Source organism: Topomyia yanbarensis, unplaced genomic scaffold (assembly GCF_030247195.1).
Source record: "Topomyia yanbarensis strain Yona2022 unplaced genomic scaffold, ASM3024719v1 HiC_scaffold_12, whole genome shotgun sequence".
Lineage (NCBI taxonomy): Eukaryota > Metazoa > Arthropoda > Insecta > Diptera > Culicidae > Topomyia > Topomyia yanbarensis.
The window spans coordinates 15825-30837 of NW_026683294.1; the positions used below are offsets into that span (position 1 = coordinate 15825).

The 15013-nt window shown below is 44.5% G+C and overlaps 6 protein-coding genes across 6 annotated transcripts; 3 read left to right on the forward strand and 3 right to left on the reverse strand.

Annotated features, from left to right (window-relative positions):
* The first annotated feature begins 3422 nt into the window (after positions 1–3422).
* On the forward strand, positions 3423–3851 carry LOC131694632 (histone H2B-like). Its single transcript, XM_058983110.1, has one exon. The coding sequence runs from the start codon at positions 3423–3425 to the stop codon at positions 3819–3821; it is 399 nt and encodes a 132-aa protein (XP_058839093.1). The 3' UTR covers positions 3822–3851.
* A 708-nt stretch (positions 3852–4559) lies between these two features.
* On the reverse strand, positions 4560–5411 carry LOC131694669 (histone H1A, sperm-like). The gene is made up of 2 exons (XM_058983149.1): positions 4851–5411; positions 4560–4607 (listed from the first exon to the last, which is right to left on the reverse strand). Exons 1-2 carry the CDS (start codon positions 5409–5411, stop codon positions 4560–4562), a joined length of 609 nt encoding a protein of 202 aa, XP_058839132.1.
* A 2023-nt stretch (positions 5412–7434) lies between these two features.
* LOC131694657 (histone H4-like) lies at positions 7435–7749 on the reverse strand. The gene has a single exon (XM_058983137.1). The coding sequence runs from the start codon at positions 7744–7746 to the stop codon at positions 7435–7437; it is 312 nt and encodes a 103-aa protein (XP_058839120.1). The 5' UTR covers positions 7747–7749.
* An 879-nt stretch (positions 7750–8628) lies between these two features.
* Positions 8629–9039, forward strand: LOC131694651 (histone H3). The gene has a single exon (XM_058983131.1). It carries the CDS (start codon positions 8629–8631, stop codon positions 9037–9039), a length of 411 nt encoding a protein of 136 aa, XP_058839114.1.
* A 509-nt stretch (positions 9040–9548) lies between these two features.
* On the reverse strand, positions 9549–9935 carry LOC131694670 (histone H2A-like). The gene has a single exon (XM_058983150.1). The coding sequence runs from the start codon at positions 9933–9935 to the stop codon at positions 9549–9551; it is 387 nt and encodes a 128-aa protein (XP_058839133.1).
* Positions 9936–14546: 4611 nt separating this feature from the next.
* LOC131694666 (histone H2B-like) lies at positions 14547–14975 on the forward strand. Its single transcript, XM_058983145.1, has one exon. The coding sequence runs from the start codon at positions 14547–14549 to the stop codon at positions 14943–14945; it is 399 nt and encodes a 132-aa protein (XP_058839128.1). The 3' UTR covers positions 14946–14975.
* Positions 14976–15013: the final 38 nt, after the last annotated feature.

Sequence of the window (15013 nt, forward strand, 5' to 3'; positions counted from 1 at the left end):
ATAAACAGTGCAGTAAGCGTGAAGAATATAAAAGCATACGTAAAGATGCATCGCAAAAACACCAGCCGGGCCGAAAACCGAACAAAGAAGTGATTTTTAGTGAAAGTGATTTCCCATCGTTACTGCCAAGTCAACGTAAGAATGGAGTACCAGCATCGCAGGCACAGTGGCAGCAGCAGCCACAGCAGCTACGCCAGCAAGCGGAGAAATATCAGCAGCAGCATTCATCGTCAATTTCAAAGCAGCAACCGGCATCTGTTCGGCAAGCGTGGCAGCCGACGTCGGCCGAAGTGGTAGCTTCGTCATCGCCAAACATATTCCTGCCTCAGGTGAGTCCCAATCAATGTTCCCCTCAATTGGACCAACAACTTCCGCCCAAATTTACTGCCGCACAATTAATGCCTATATTTGTGGAAATGTGTGAAAAATTGCAACAATGCCAAAATAGGCAGGAACAAATTTGCGTACTGGGACAGTTTGTGATTCAATATGCTTGTTAATCCTCTGCAATTGATTCTTTGGAACGCCCGCGGATTACTGCGGAAACGAATTGAACTTGGTGAATTTCTGGATCGGCAAGGAATAGACATTGCCGTTCTAACCGAAACAAATCTGAAACCCGGGATAAATTTTAGCATCCCAGGATTTTCTACTGTGCGCATGGATCGAACCCACTCGGGCGGAGGTGGTGTAGCTTTGATCATAAAAAATAATATCAAATATATAATCCAACCACATTACCAAACATCAATTATCGAGACTGTTGGTGTTGAATTGGAAGGCGATATGGGAAAGTTTCTCGTGATAGCTGCATATTGCCCATTCCAGTGTTATGAAACCAATGGGAATGCAAGGAAGTTTAAAAATGACCTCCAAAAATTGTCGAGATCCCGGAAAAAATTCATAATAGCTGGTGACTTTAACGCTAGACACGAAACATGGAAAAATCACCGTAGAAATCAAAATGGTCGCCTTCTTTTCGAAGACTCTCTGACTGGACACTATACAATTCATGCCCCCGACGAACCAACTTTTCTATCTCCAGCTGGAATCTCGTCAACACTGGACATTTTCTTGTCAAACATGAATGAGATTTCCCACCCAAACACAATACAGGACTTAAGCTCTGATCACTTTCCGGTTTCACTTCAAATTGGTGAGAACATACGAGTAAGGGAACGAATTATTAGAAAGGATTATCATAATGTAAACTGGGTTGAGTTTCAACGCCGGGTGGATCGTGAACTAATTGATGATATTGCTTTAAATTCAACGGAAGACATCGACCTAGCCATTGAAAATTTTCAGCTGGCATTGACGCAGGCGGAAGCTCAGTGCGTTAGAAATATTCCAGTGACTGGTAAAATTCTGCAGATCGACACAATGACCAAGGCCATTATCAGGCAACGCAACAAAGTAAGACGCCAGTTTCAACGGACAGGAGATTTGGCCAAAAAATATGTGGCAGGAGGACTATCGAAAATAATTGCTGAAAGGATAGAACAAATTAAAAATAACAATTTCAGCAACGAGCTGCGTAAACTTGATCCATACTCGCGCCCGTTCTGGAAAGTCTCCAAAATCTTGAAGTCCAAACCGCAACAAATTCCACCGTTGAAATCAAATAACATTACCATGATTACACCAGTGGAAAAGGCTAATGCTATTGGGGAGCATATCCTTAGCTCACACAATCTAGGCAATTCGATGGTTAGCCCCATGGAACAAGCTGTTCGAGAAACAATCCTCACTTTGCAAGCTACGCCATGCTATGTTCCCACTAATAGGAAAATTACTAGCGAACAGGTAACATCTGCACTGAAAATTTGCAAGAATATGAAGGCACCTGGTTTCGACGCGATACTAAATCTCATGCTGAAAAAGCTCAGTACCAACGCCCATGCCTGTATAGCACGAATACTGAACAGATGTTTGGATCTTCACTACTTTCCATCGGCATGGAAAACAGCGAAAGTTGTGCCGATACTGAAGCCTGGTAAGGACCCCACCAGCCCTTCTAGCTATCGCCCCATCAGCTTACTGTCGTCCTTCAGTAAATTGTTCGAAAGGTTAATCTTGGATAGAGTTCTACAGCACATTGAGATGAACAACATTCTGCTTCCGGAACAATTCGGTTTTCGTAAAGGCCACTCGACAACGCAACAGCTTCAAAGGGTTACGAATACCATCGATAGAAACAAAGCAGTATCCAAATCCACAGCCATGGCGTTACTGGACGTGGAGAAAGCATTTGATAATGTTTGGCACGACGCTCTAGTATTCAAAATGTACCGGTACAATTTTCCCAACTATGTGATCAAGATAGTCCAAAACTACCTAAAAAATAGAAAATTCCATGTTTCAATCCTCAACACTCAGTCTGATGCATTTGATATCCCTGCTGGAGTTCCACAGGGCAGCCTACTCGGCCCTATACTATATAGTCTCTACACCTCTGACTTCCCCCGATTGCCTGAAGGATGCCAACTGTGTCTTTTCGCCGACGATACTGCTGTCCTATGTAAGGGCCGTAAAACGCGACAGCTAACGAAGAAACTCCAGGATTGCCTCGCCACTATTACAACGTACATGGACACATGGAAAATAAAAATAAATGCGGCTAAAACACAAGCAATACTGTTCCCATTGAGCCTCTCCCCCAAGCACATTCCACCTGCGGACTGTAAAATAAAAGTAAATGGCACTCAAATTGAATGGTCCAATGAGGTAGTGTACTTGGGACTCACGTTCGACAAAAAGATGCTCTTCAGTTCCCACATCGAAAAGACCAGGAATAAATGCAGCCTATTAGTGAAGAAATTATATCCTCTGATTAAAAGAAAATCAACACTAAACATTAAAAACAAAATAGCCGTGTATAAACAAATCATTCTGCCCACAATGTGTTATGCCATGCCAATATGGCAAAGGTGTGCAAATACTCATAAAAACAAGCTGCAGGTTCAACAAAACAAATGTATAAAAATGATTCTGGATCTTCCATGGCATACGAGCACTACAACAATTCACGAGCTAGCAGAAATAAAAACTATAGGAGAAAGTATCAACGCTATACGAAGCAAATTTATAGAAAAGTGTTCCACTTCGGAATTCCCACTAATTAACAGTTTGTTTAATATTTAGGTTAAGTTAGTATAAGTAGTCTTAAGTTAAATAACATAACTGCAAAAGTTGACCCACTACCATATCGAAAGAAAAAATTTAAAAATGTATATACACAATCAAAACGAAGATGAAAAGCAAAGCTGTATCACTTACTATGTAAAACATACAGAAATGTAAACCGAAATTAACCAATAAAACTTTAATTGTCAAAAAAAAAAAAATTGTCATTTTTGCTACCAATCAGTCAGCGCAGTTCGCATCGAGAGCGTTAACAGCAGCACAACCACGTCGTTACTATGGCACCGAAAGCCAGCGGAAAGGCTGTGAAAAAATCCGGCGGCGGCGGTGGCAAGGCACAGAAGAACATCGCCACAAAAGCAGGAGGAGGAGAGAAGAAGAAGCGAAAGCAACGCCGCAAGGAAAGCTACGCTATCTACATCTACAAGGTGCTGAAGCAGGTCCATCCGGACACCGGTGTCTCGTCGAAGGCGATGAGCATCATGAATAGCTTCGTGAACGACATCTTCGAGCGTATTGCTAACGAAGCATCTCGTCTGGCCCATTACAACCGACGGTCGACGATCACCTCCCGCGAGGTACAGACCGCCGTTCGTTTGCTGTTACCGGGCGAGCTGGCCAAACATGCCGTATCGGAAGGTACCAAGGCCGTTACCAAGTATACCAGCTCGAAGTAAATCGTCGCCCGCCCCGCCGCCGGATGTCACACACCATCGTCATCGGCCCTTTTCAGGGCCACCAAAACACGTTCTGGTAAAGAGTTGAATTGAAATGTACACATAGTTTATATAAACATTAGTTGTTGTTGTTTGTTTGTTTCATTAGAGCTAAAAAGGTTGTCATTTTTTTCTCTGTCCATTTTTCAAATCAAATGTGTTTTGCTGTAGTTTGTGGAAGTAGTCTTTCCCCTTACCGCGCTAGTTGACTGTTTTTCGTTAAGACGGAAAACGGTCTTTTTGTCGTCTATTCTATTCAGTTTAAAACAGCCCATTATATGACCGACCCCCAGCGTGTGAGAAAATTCTGCCGCAAAAAGAACACACTTCTGGATCATACTTGTTAATACAATAAACTTCCCAGTCTTCAAACTTTTGATCTTCGTAGAAACCGTACCCAACACAATTTGTAATCTCAAAGTTGATCGATCAATACAATACGTTCGCCAATTTAGGCTAAAAAATCGGTAATTATCGTTCGTTCGTTTGTTTATTGTGCCAGCCAATTTTTCTCTGTTTTATTATAGCCAAAATAAGCGCGTTGTTTGCTAATCAGAGTAATATTATACTTGCTCTGTTTGTTTGCTAGGGCAACAGAAAACCACGGCCTACTATTAATTTACCTGTACGTACGTTTATCTGAGCAAGAAACCGCGCCTATTTACTATAGTGATTTGTTTAATCAAACTAACGACTGATTTATCTTGCCAATCGGCGGGCCAGTTGAATGCGGGTGTGCTGCTCAAGCTAGAAAACTCATGGGGGGAACGGAGCATTGACGGAAAATAAGCATCAATCAATTCTTTACAATTTTGTTAGTCCTGAAAAGGACTGTTGTTTTGGGAGGACGCGCACGTTGTCGGGAATTTACTTCTTGCCGGCGGTGACCTTCTTCGGGGCGGTGGCGGCCTTCTTTGGCTTAGGGGCCTTCGGCTTGTTCGCTGCAGCCTTCGATGGTTTGGTGGCTTTCTGTTTAGTGGCAGCCGTTACCGCCTTGGCAGGGGCAGCAGCTTTCGTTTTCTTCGCAGCCGATTTCTTAGCGGCCGGGATCGCCGCCTTTGGCTTGCTGGTCTTCTCACCACCACCACCAGCCGGCGGATTTTTCTTCTCTCCGGATTTAGTAGCCGATTTCTTCGGTTTTTTCGCTGCACCCGATGGTGGTTTCTTATCGCCGCCAGCCGGTTTCTTTGCTTCGACCGTCACCTTAAACGATCCGGAAGCACCGGTACCCTTGGTCTGGGTGATGTTTCCCTTCTCGACACCCGTTTTCAAAGCCTTCCGGATAAACGGAGCCAGCCTGGCGACGTCACACATGTAGTTGGCGGCGATGTACTTTTTGATCGCCTGCAGTGATGATCCGCTCCGTTCCTTCAGGGTCCGGATGGCAGCCAGAACCATCTCACTCACTGGTGGATGGGTTGAAGATTTTTTCGGTTTCTTGGCGTCACTCTTGCTAGCCTTGGCCGCCTGCTTCGGTGGTGCTTTGGCAGCTGGCGGAGAGGCGACGACGGCAGGGGCCGTAGCAGCAACGTCGATAGCAGTTTCAGCCATTGCGCGTTCGTTTCGTTTGGTTTTCTTCCACACACAGTTGTAGACGACGAATTGATGGATGGACGATGCACGATGATGCAAGTCTGCGAATATGGTAACCGAGGGCCCGGTGTCTGTTGTTTAGGATCGTATTCATCGGCTCTGTTTGGGAAAGCGTAGATGACGGTTGAAAGTTACTATTCGATCGGTGCCGGTAAAATTTTACGGACTGTTGTTTTAAATCAACTCGAATCGAATTACTGCTTGTGAAAAGTACACTGGAAGTTTGCTTTCAATTTACTGCACTGTCCGCACCGTCCAAACTAACACCCGCTGAACATTCTATTTTAAGCGTATGGGCGCATATTATCAAATCATGTATCCGACTATGGCGGCACGTGCAAACTGAATTGTGGTAAATAGGTTAATTTGAACCTTCTAGCAATTGGAAAACCTTTTCGGTGCTATCCAATCGAAAGAAAACTTCTCTCTATATAAAATTATTTCATTTTTGTATATATTTGCTCGAGCGGAAGTGCTCGTAATTTGGCGACCTGCGGAAAACGTTTCGGTCGGCTGGTCCTTTGCTGAAAACTTTCGTTATTAAAATTACTAAAAAGAAAAAGCTAACGGGTGGCAACACAAATTTCGGATTTTTTTTTTTCGCAACCTGTCAAAAAAAAAAAAAGACAAACGATTTGATTGAAATCGAAATTAGAAGATACGTTCTCCATTGTTGACCAAAAATTAGTGAACATTTCAAACCGATCCGTAATTGGATGCTGTTCGACGAAGTTTCCGTTTGATGTCGGAACAGGCGCGTAGTACGGCGTCTACGTCAACTTTGCTAATGCATTTCGTGATCTTCTACCAATCAACTGTTTGCAATTCGTGGCTCTCATAACAAAAAAAACTCCCGCAGAAATCGGCGATAGGGCGACACTGAAGCAAATTGTGAAGCGGGCTGTGATTTTTAGGGTACAAATGGGATCGAATGGGCATTCGGGAGCGATTGTGTTTTTTTGGCCAGGCAAACAGCTTTCTTCGTGCAAAACAAAATATTTACGCAAAATAATTTTTATCAACCGGCAAGCGGCAATGAGATTGCCGCGTCGAAAGGTGTTGTAAACAGTCGATGACGCAACATTTTCGCTTTTAAAATATTGTACCGTACACTTTTCGCCGGGGGATCCTGTGTTGCTCGTAGAACCGTACAACGCGCTTGCGAAATGCTTTCTTGTTTCGACGGCAGAGAGAGAGAGAGAGAGAGAGAGAGAGAGAAATACCTTGAAAAAAAATCCAACATTTTAGTTGCGGATTTTGATTTTAGTGCACTAATCATCAGTGTTATTTCGCATTGCTTAGGCTAACTCAAAATTCTATTATTTAGAATATACTGATCAACTCGCTACATCGTTCTGTAGCAGACTTCTCGCATACATAGTCGTCGACATGGCTGTGAGCTAATAAACCGCACGCGTCGACCATCACATCGAAGGTGCTTCAGCGCACGCATCGATGGGAACGATTGTCCCCCGACGCAGATCACAAACTGGTCTTTTTTACGATTGCTCAATCTCTCTCCCTGTGTGTGTGTGTGTGTGTGTGTGTTGTAATTGCTTCCTGTTTGATACAGTACTAACTCACCAGCCATCAACTTTACCTAACTTTCAGACCAGTTAAAGGTACGCAAATTCATAGGTAGACACAGATAGGTGAAAGCGTGGTAAGCTGAAACGAGCGCGCGCGAACAAAAGAGTCGGTCGGCGGTTCGTTGCTATCGAGAAACGAGCAGTTTTGTCCCATGATACGCAAGCTCAGGAGAAAGAAAAAGGAAATGCGTATATGAAAAAAATGGAAACCCAGCGACTGAGCGCGTTGTCGTAACACTGGTCTCTCGCATATCAATCAAAATCGCACACTAAACAGTACGCCCCTGCAACATGAATGAAAATATGAAGGATACATTTCAAACTAATTCTTTTTTCTAAACATTTGGTGGCCCTGAAAAGGGCCTTTTGTGTTGTCGTGAACGGTAGAGGGCTTAACCACCAAAACCGTACAATGTGCGTCCCTGGCGTTTAAGCGCATAGACGACATCCATCGCAGTGACGGTCTTCCGTTTGGCATGTTCAGTGTACGTCACAGCGTCCCGGATAACGTTTTCCAGAAAAATCTTCAGCACACCACGGGTTTCCTCGTATATCAAACCGGAGATTCGCTTCACTCCTCCACGTCGAGCCAGACGACGAATGGCGGGTTTGGTGATGCCCTGGATGTTGTCACGAAGCACCTTGCGGTGCCGCTTAGCGCCTCCCTTGCCGAGCCCTTTGCCTCCTTTGCCACGGCCAGTCATCTTCTTGGTTGTAGGTAATAACTTAGTAGGCTAGCACAGCACACCTGCAGCAGTAGCAGCAGCAGCGAGATTCCAATACCGAATGTTGCAATTCGGCCCATTGAGTAGCGCTTTTATACTGATGCACACACATTCTCAGTCGCCGCCGCGCTGGCATAGGTAGATTACCATGGCTATCTATATGCTTGCAGATGTGTTGGTTTGAAGGGGAAATAGCGCGAACACGAAGTTCACTGTTGCCACTGTTTTAGTATCTTGGGATTGCCGAAATCTGCTTTATCCGGACTAATGCTGACATGGTAGCATTTTCCCTGGAAAACGATTGCCCGGAAATTGATTCTCCTGAAAAAGAAAGAAAGAAAAAGTAAATCGAAAATAGCAGACTCTACTCTACAAACGGGTTTTTTTAAAAGATTTTTAAAGATTTTCTATACATCCGTCTACATGGTACGTTATTTTGGCTTCTATGGTACTTAAATATCGATATCTGATACTGATCTATGATGGAACAAATTGTTACTGTTGAACAAACCATTTCTGGTTTGATATTCTTCTACTGTTGGAATTTTATTGATTTCTAGGCGATTTTTTGCTCATACATAGTTTTTCTTTTTAGGAATGTTTTTTTGCAAATCTGATGAAAAGCTGAAAAATTCAAGTCTGGCAACACTGGCTCCGGAATGGAAATGGTGGGGGAAGTATAGTAGCCGAATCGAACCGTATACAGAACGAAAAGGCACATGGCACGTACACGAGCGAGACAGGCGATAGTAGTGTTTATTCGCGACTATAAAAAAAATCGGTCGGTCTGTTTTGGTCATCATTCGTCGTTTGAACAGCATCACAGTGGTAGCTACTACTGTAGAGCAGCATTTTCGCGACATGGCCCGTACGAAACAGACCGCCCGCAAGTCCACCGGAGGGAAAGCTCCCCGCAAGCAGTTGGCAACGAAGGCTGCCCGTAAAAGTGCCCCAGCTACGGGTGGCGTTAAGAAGCCCCATCGCTACCGACCAGGAACCGTCGCGCTACGAGAAATTCGTCGCTATCAGAAGTCGACAGAGCTACTAATCCGCAAGCTGCCCTTCCAGCGTCTGGTTCGTGAGATCGCGCAGGACTTCAAAACCGATCTGCGCTTCCAGAGCTCAGCCGTCATGGCCCTTCAAGAAGCCAGCGAGGCTTACCTGGTTGGTTTGTTCGAGGATACCAATCTGTGCGCTATCCATGCCAAGCGAGTGACCATCATGCCGAAAGACATCCAACTGGCTCGCCGGATCCGTGGGGAGCGGGCCTAAATTTGGTGTGTGCCCAGAACGAAAAAAAAAAACAGCAACAAACGGTCCTTTTCAGGACCAACCAATCATATTTTACTAAGAATTATTAGCAGAAATTTTCCGTTTCCCTCCAAAAATGCTCAGGCACCTGCATGGCTGTGTGTGTGCGTGTGTTAGAAAGCACGCGGATGGGGGGATTTTTTGCCAGCACCACCTCGTACCGATCGACAGTAGTAGCGTGTGCAAAACAGAGGACCCATTGAGGGAAAACTTGCGCGGCCGATTTGTGATTTAGCACCAATTCGATGAGTGAGAACTTTTGAGAGATAAGAGTGCGGGGTTAAATGAAATCGTCAATGCCATGATAATTATTATTAAGTGTCTGACGAGCATTGCAAAGAAACTTGTGCAATGCTCACAGAAATGTACGTTGATGATTATCGGAGTGAAAATCAAATTAACTCTTTTTATCAGAAGAAAATAGTCGCCCTGAAAAGGGCGTTTTTTTTTCAGCTCGGGCGAAGCGGGATTTAAGTTGCTGCGGAGGCCCTCTTTTCAGTCTTCTTCGGCAGCAGTACGGCCTGTATGTTAGGCAACACGCCACCCTGGGCAATGGTCACACCGGAGAGCAGTTTGTTCAGCTCTTCGTCATTTCGAATGGCCAGCTGCAGATGACGGGGGATGATTCTGGTCTTTTTGTTATCGCGGGCAGCGTTTCCTGCCAGCTCCAGTACTTCGGCGGCAAGATATTCCATTACAGCTGCCAAGTAGACGGGTGCTCCGGCACCGACACGTTCAGCATAATTTCCCTTCCTCAGCAGACGGTGAATTCGGCCAACAGGGAACTGGAGACCGGCACGAACTGAGCGGGATTTTGGCTTTCCCTTCACTTTTCCTCCTTTACCGCGTGCAGACATTGTCGTAGGTTTATCGCTGTGCGCGTTCGTGTGTAGTCACGTAGACAATACGAGTAACACTGATGCCACTCGCGCACACAGCACCCCTTGTTATGCATTCGCTTCATTGCACATCGTTCGCCAAAGGGGCGGAGTAGCGAACGAACGAAACGCGCTAAACACAAAAAAGGACGAACCTTCGTCTCGCTACACGATCGTATATAAGCGATATGTAGTGATTTTTGCTACCAAGACCATTCTCGTTTTTGCATCGGAAGAGTTAAGACGTGATTGTTTTTGGTCTTACGGTTAGTTTTCGCGAAGTGATGTCTAAACGCAAACGGCGTTCGGGTGGCTCGAAGGCGAGCCCGAAATCGAACCCAAAACGGAAAAACGCAATGAGCAGCCCTCAAGTGCCTGGAAATTCGGGCAGCAAACCGGTTGGTGAAATGATGTCAGTGCATTCAGCACAAACGAATCGTATTAGTGTTATCAGCAGTCGTGCCCAAACTGCAACGAACGTGAGCGATTTGGACGGCTTTGGTGGTCCAATGGAGGATCAGCAAGAGGCAGAAATTGCAGTGAAATTGCCGCCGCTGGTGGTAAAATCGATCCCGCTCGCCGCGCTGAAAAAGCAGCTGGCGGAAATTGGTGTAAAAGCAGAGTACAAACTAAGTGGCGTCGGTATAAAAACAGTTGTACATACAAAAAGTGACTATCAGAATGCCCGGAATTATCTAAATAGAGTTGGTGCAGAATATTTTTCACATGATTTTGCATCGGAAAAACCATTCAAAGCAGTAGTGCGCGGTCTTCCATTTATGGCAATCAGTGAAATTGAACTTGAACTAAAAGAACGGTACAAATTGCAGCCGCTGGGCGTCTTTCGCATGGCGCGAAAAGAAAAGAAAATGGCGTATCGTGATTGCTTGTATCTTGTGCATTTTCAAAAGGGTACAGTATCGCTAAATGCATTGAAAGCTGTGCGTTCACTGTCGAGTATGGTGGTTCGCTGGGAGGCCTACCGAGGCACAAATCGTGATATCACTCAGTGCATGTGCTGTTTAAATTTCGGACACGGCACACGTAATTGCCACATTAAACCGCGGTGTAATTATTGTGCACAAGCTCACCTTACTACGGAGTGTCCGATTGAGGGTGCAGTGGCTTTTAAGTGTGTTCACTGTGGGAAGGGGCACCGCTCGACCGATAAACAGTGCAGTAAGCGTGAAGAATATAAAAGCATACGTAAAGATGCATCGCAAAAACACCAGCCGGGCCGAAAACCGAACAAAGAAGTGATTTTTAGTGAAAGTGATTTCCCATCGTTACTGCCAAGTCAACGTAAGAATGGAGTACCAGCATCGCAGGCACAGTGGCAGCAGCAGCCACAGCAGCTACGCCAGCAAGCGGAGAAATATCAGCAGCAGCATTCATCGTCAATTTCAAAGCAGCAACCGGCATCTGTTCGGCAAGCGTGGCAGCCGACGTCGGCCGAAGTGGTAGCTTCGTCATCGCCAAACATATTCCTGCCTCAGGTGAGTCCCAATCAATGTTCCCCTCAATTGGACCAACAACTTCCGCCCAAATTTACTGCCGCACAATTAATGCCTATATTTGTGGAAATGTGTGAAAAATTGCAACAATGCCAAAATAGGCAGGAACAAATTTGCGTACTGGGACAGTTTGTGATTCAATATGCTTGTTAATCCTCTGCAATTGATTCTTTGGAACGCCCGCGGATTACTGCGGAAACGAATTGAACTTGGTGAATTTCTGGATCGGCAAGGAATAGACATTGCCGTTCTAACCGAAACAAATCTGAAACCCGGGATAAATTTTAGCATCCCAGGATTTTCTACTGTGCGCATGGATCGAACCCACTCGGGCGGAGGTGGTGTAGCTTTGATCATAAAAAATAATATCAAATATATAATCCAACCACATTACCAAACATCAATTATCGAGACTGTTGGTGTTGAATTGGAAGGCGATATGGGAAAGTTTCTCGTGATAGCTGCATATTGCCCATTCCAGTGTTATGAAACCAATGGGAATGCAAGGAAGTTTAAAAATGACCTCCAAAAATTGTCGAGATCCCGGAAAAAATTCATAATAGCTGGTGACTTTAACGCTAGACACGAAACATGGAAAAATCACCGTAGAAATCAAAATGGTCGCCTTCTTTTCGAAGACTCTCTGACTGGACACTATACAATTCATGCCCCCGACGAACCAACTTTTCTATCTCCAGCTGGAATCTCGTCAACACTGGACATTTTCTTGTCAAACATGAATGAGATTTCCCACCCAAACACAATACAGGACTTAAGCTCTGATCACTTTCCGGTTTCACTTCAAATTGGTGAGAACATACGAGTAAGGGAACGAATTATTAGAAAGGATTATCATAATGTAAACTGGGTTGAGTTTCAACGCCGGGTGGATCGTGAACTAATTGATGATATTGCTTTAAATTCAACGGAAGACATCGACCTAGCCATTGAAAATTTTCAGCTGGCATTGACGCAGGCGGAAGCTCAGTGCGTTAGAAATATTCCAGTGACTGGTAAAATTCTGCAGATCGACACAATGACCAAGGCCATTATCAGGCAACGCAACAAAGTAAGACGCCAGTTTCAACGGACAGGAGATTTGGCCAAAAAATATGTGGCAGGAGGACTATCGAAAATAATTGCTGAAAGGATAGAACAAATTAAAAATAACAATTTCAGCAACGAGCTGCGTAAACTTGATCCATACTCGCGCCCGTTCTGGAAAGTCTCCAAAATCTTGAAGTCCAAACCGCAACAAATTCCACCGTTGAAATCAAATAACATTACCATGATTACACCAGTGGAAAAGGCTAATGCTATTGGGGAGCATATCCTTAGCTCACACAATCTAGGCAATTCGATGGTTAGCCCCATGGAACAAGCTGTTCGAGAAACAATCCTCACTTTGCAAGCTACGCCATGCTATGTTCCCACTAATAGGAAAATTACTAGCGAACAGGTAACATCTGCACTGAAAATTTGCAAGAATATGAAGGCACCTGGTTTCGACGCGATACTAAATCTCATGCTGAAAAAGCTCAGTACCAACGCCCATGCCTGTATAGCACGAATACTGAACAGATGTTTGGATCTTCACTACTTTCCATCGGCATGGAAAACAGCGAAAGTTGTGCCGATACTGAAGCCTGGTAAGGACCCCACCAGCCCTTCTAGCTATCGCCCCATCAGCTTACTGTCGTCCTTCAGTAAATTGTTCGAAAGGTTAATCTTGGATAGAGTTCTACAGCACATTGAGATGAACAACATTCTGCTTCCGGAACAATTCGGTTTTCGTAAAGGCCACTCGACAACGCAACAGCTTCAAAGGGTTACGAATACCATCGATAGAAACAAAGCAGTATCCAAATCCACAGCCATGGCGTTACTGGACGTGGAGAAAGCATTTGATAATGTTTGGCACGACGCTCTAGTATTCAAAATGTACCGGTACAATTTTCCCAACTATGTGATCAAGATAGTCCAAAACTACCTAAAAAATAGAAAATTCCATGTTTCAATCCTCAACACTCAGTCTGATGCATTTGATATCCCTGCTGGAGTTCCACAGGGCAGCCTACTCGGCCCTATACTATATAGTCTCTACACCTCTGACTTCCCCCGATTGCCTGAAGGATGCCAACTGTGTCTTTTCGCCGACGATACTGCTGTCCTATGTAAGGGCCGTAAAACGCGACAGCTAACGAAGAAACTCCAGGATTGCCTCGCCACTATTACAACGTACATGGACACATGGAAAATAAAAATAAATGCGGCTAAAACACAAGCAATACTGTTCCCATTGAGCCTCTCCCCCAAGCACATTCCACCTGCGGACTGTAAAATAAAAGTAAATGGCACTCAAATTGAATGGTCCAATGAGGTAGTGTACTTGGGACTCACGTTCGACAAAAAGATGCTCTTCAGTTCCCACATCGAAAAGACCAGGAATAAATGCAGCCTATTAGTGAAGAAATTATATCCTCTGATTAAAAGAAAATCAACACTAAACATTAAAAACAAAATAGCCGTGTATAAACAAATCATTCTGCCCACAATGTGTTATGCCATGCCAATATGGCAAAGGTGTGCAAATACTCATAAAAACAAGCTGCAGGTTCAACAAAACAAATGTATAAAAATGATTCTGGATCTTCCATGGCATACGAGCACTACAACAATTCACGAGCTAGCAGAAATAAAAACTATAGGAGAAAGTATCAACGCTATACGAAGCAAATTTATAGAAAAGTGTTCCACTTCGGAATTCCCACTAATTAACAGTTTGTTTAATATTTAGGTTAAGTTAGTATAAGTAGTCTTAAGTTAAATAACATAACTGCAAAAGTTGACCCACTACCATATCGAAAGAAAAAATTTAAAAATGTATATACACAATCAAAACGAAGATGAAAAGCAAAGCTGTATCACTTACTATGTAAAACATACAGAAATGTAAACCGAAATTAACCAATAAAACTTTAATTGTCAAAAAAAAAAAAAATTGTCATTTTTGCTACCAATCAGTCAGCGCAGTTCGCATCGAGAGCGTTAACAGCAGCACAACCACGTCGTTACTATGGCACCGAAAGCCAGCGGAAAGGCTGTGAAAAAATCCGGCGGCGGCGGTGGCAAGGCACAGAAGAACATCGCCACAAAAGCAGGAGGAGGAGAGAAGAAGAAGCGAAAGCAACGCCGCAAGGAAAGCTACGCTATCTACATCTACAAGGTGCTGAAGCAGGTCCATCCGGACACCGGTGTCTCGTCGAAGGCGATGAGCATCATGAATAGCTTCGTGAACGACATCTTCGAGCGTATTGCTAACGAAGCATCTCGTCTGGCCCATTACAACCGACGGTCGACGATCACCTCCCGCGAGGTACAGACCGCCGTTCGTTTGCTGTTACCGGGCGAGCTGGCCAAACATGCCGTATCGGAAGGTACCAAGGCCGTTACCAAGTATACCAGCTCGAAGTAAATCGTCGCCCGCCCCGCCGCCGGATGTCACACACCATCGTCATCGGCCCTTTTCAGGGCCACCAAAAC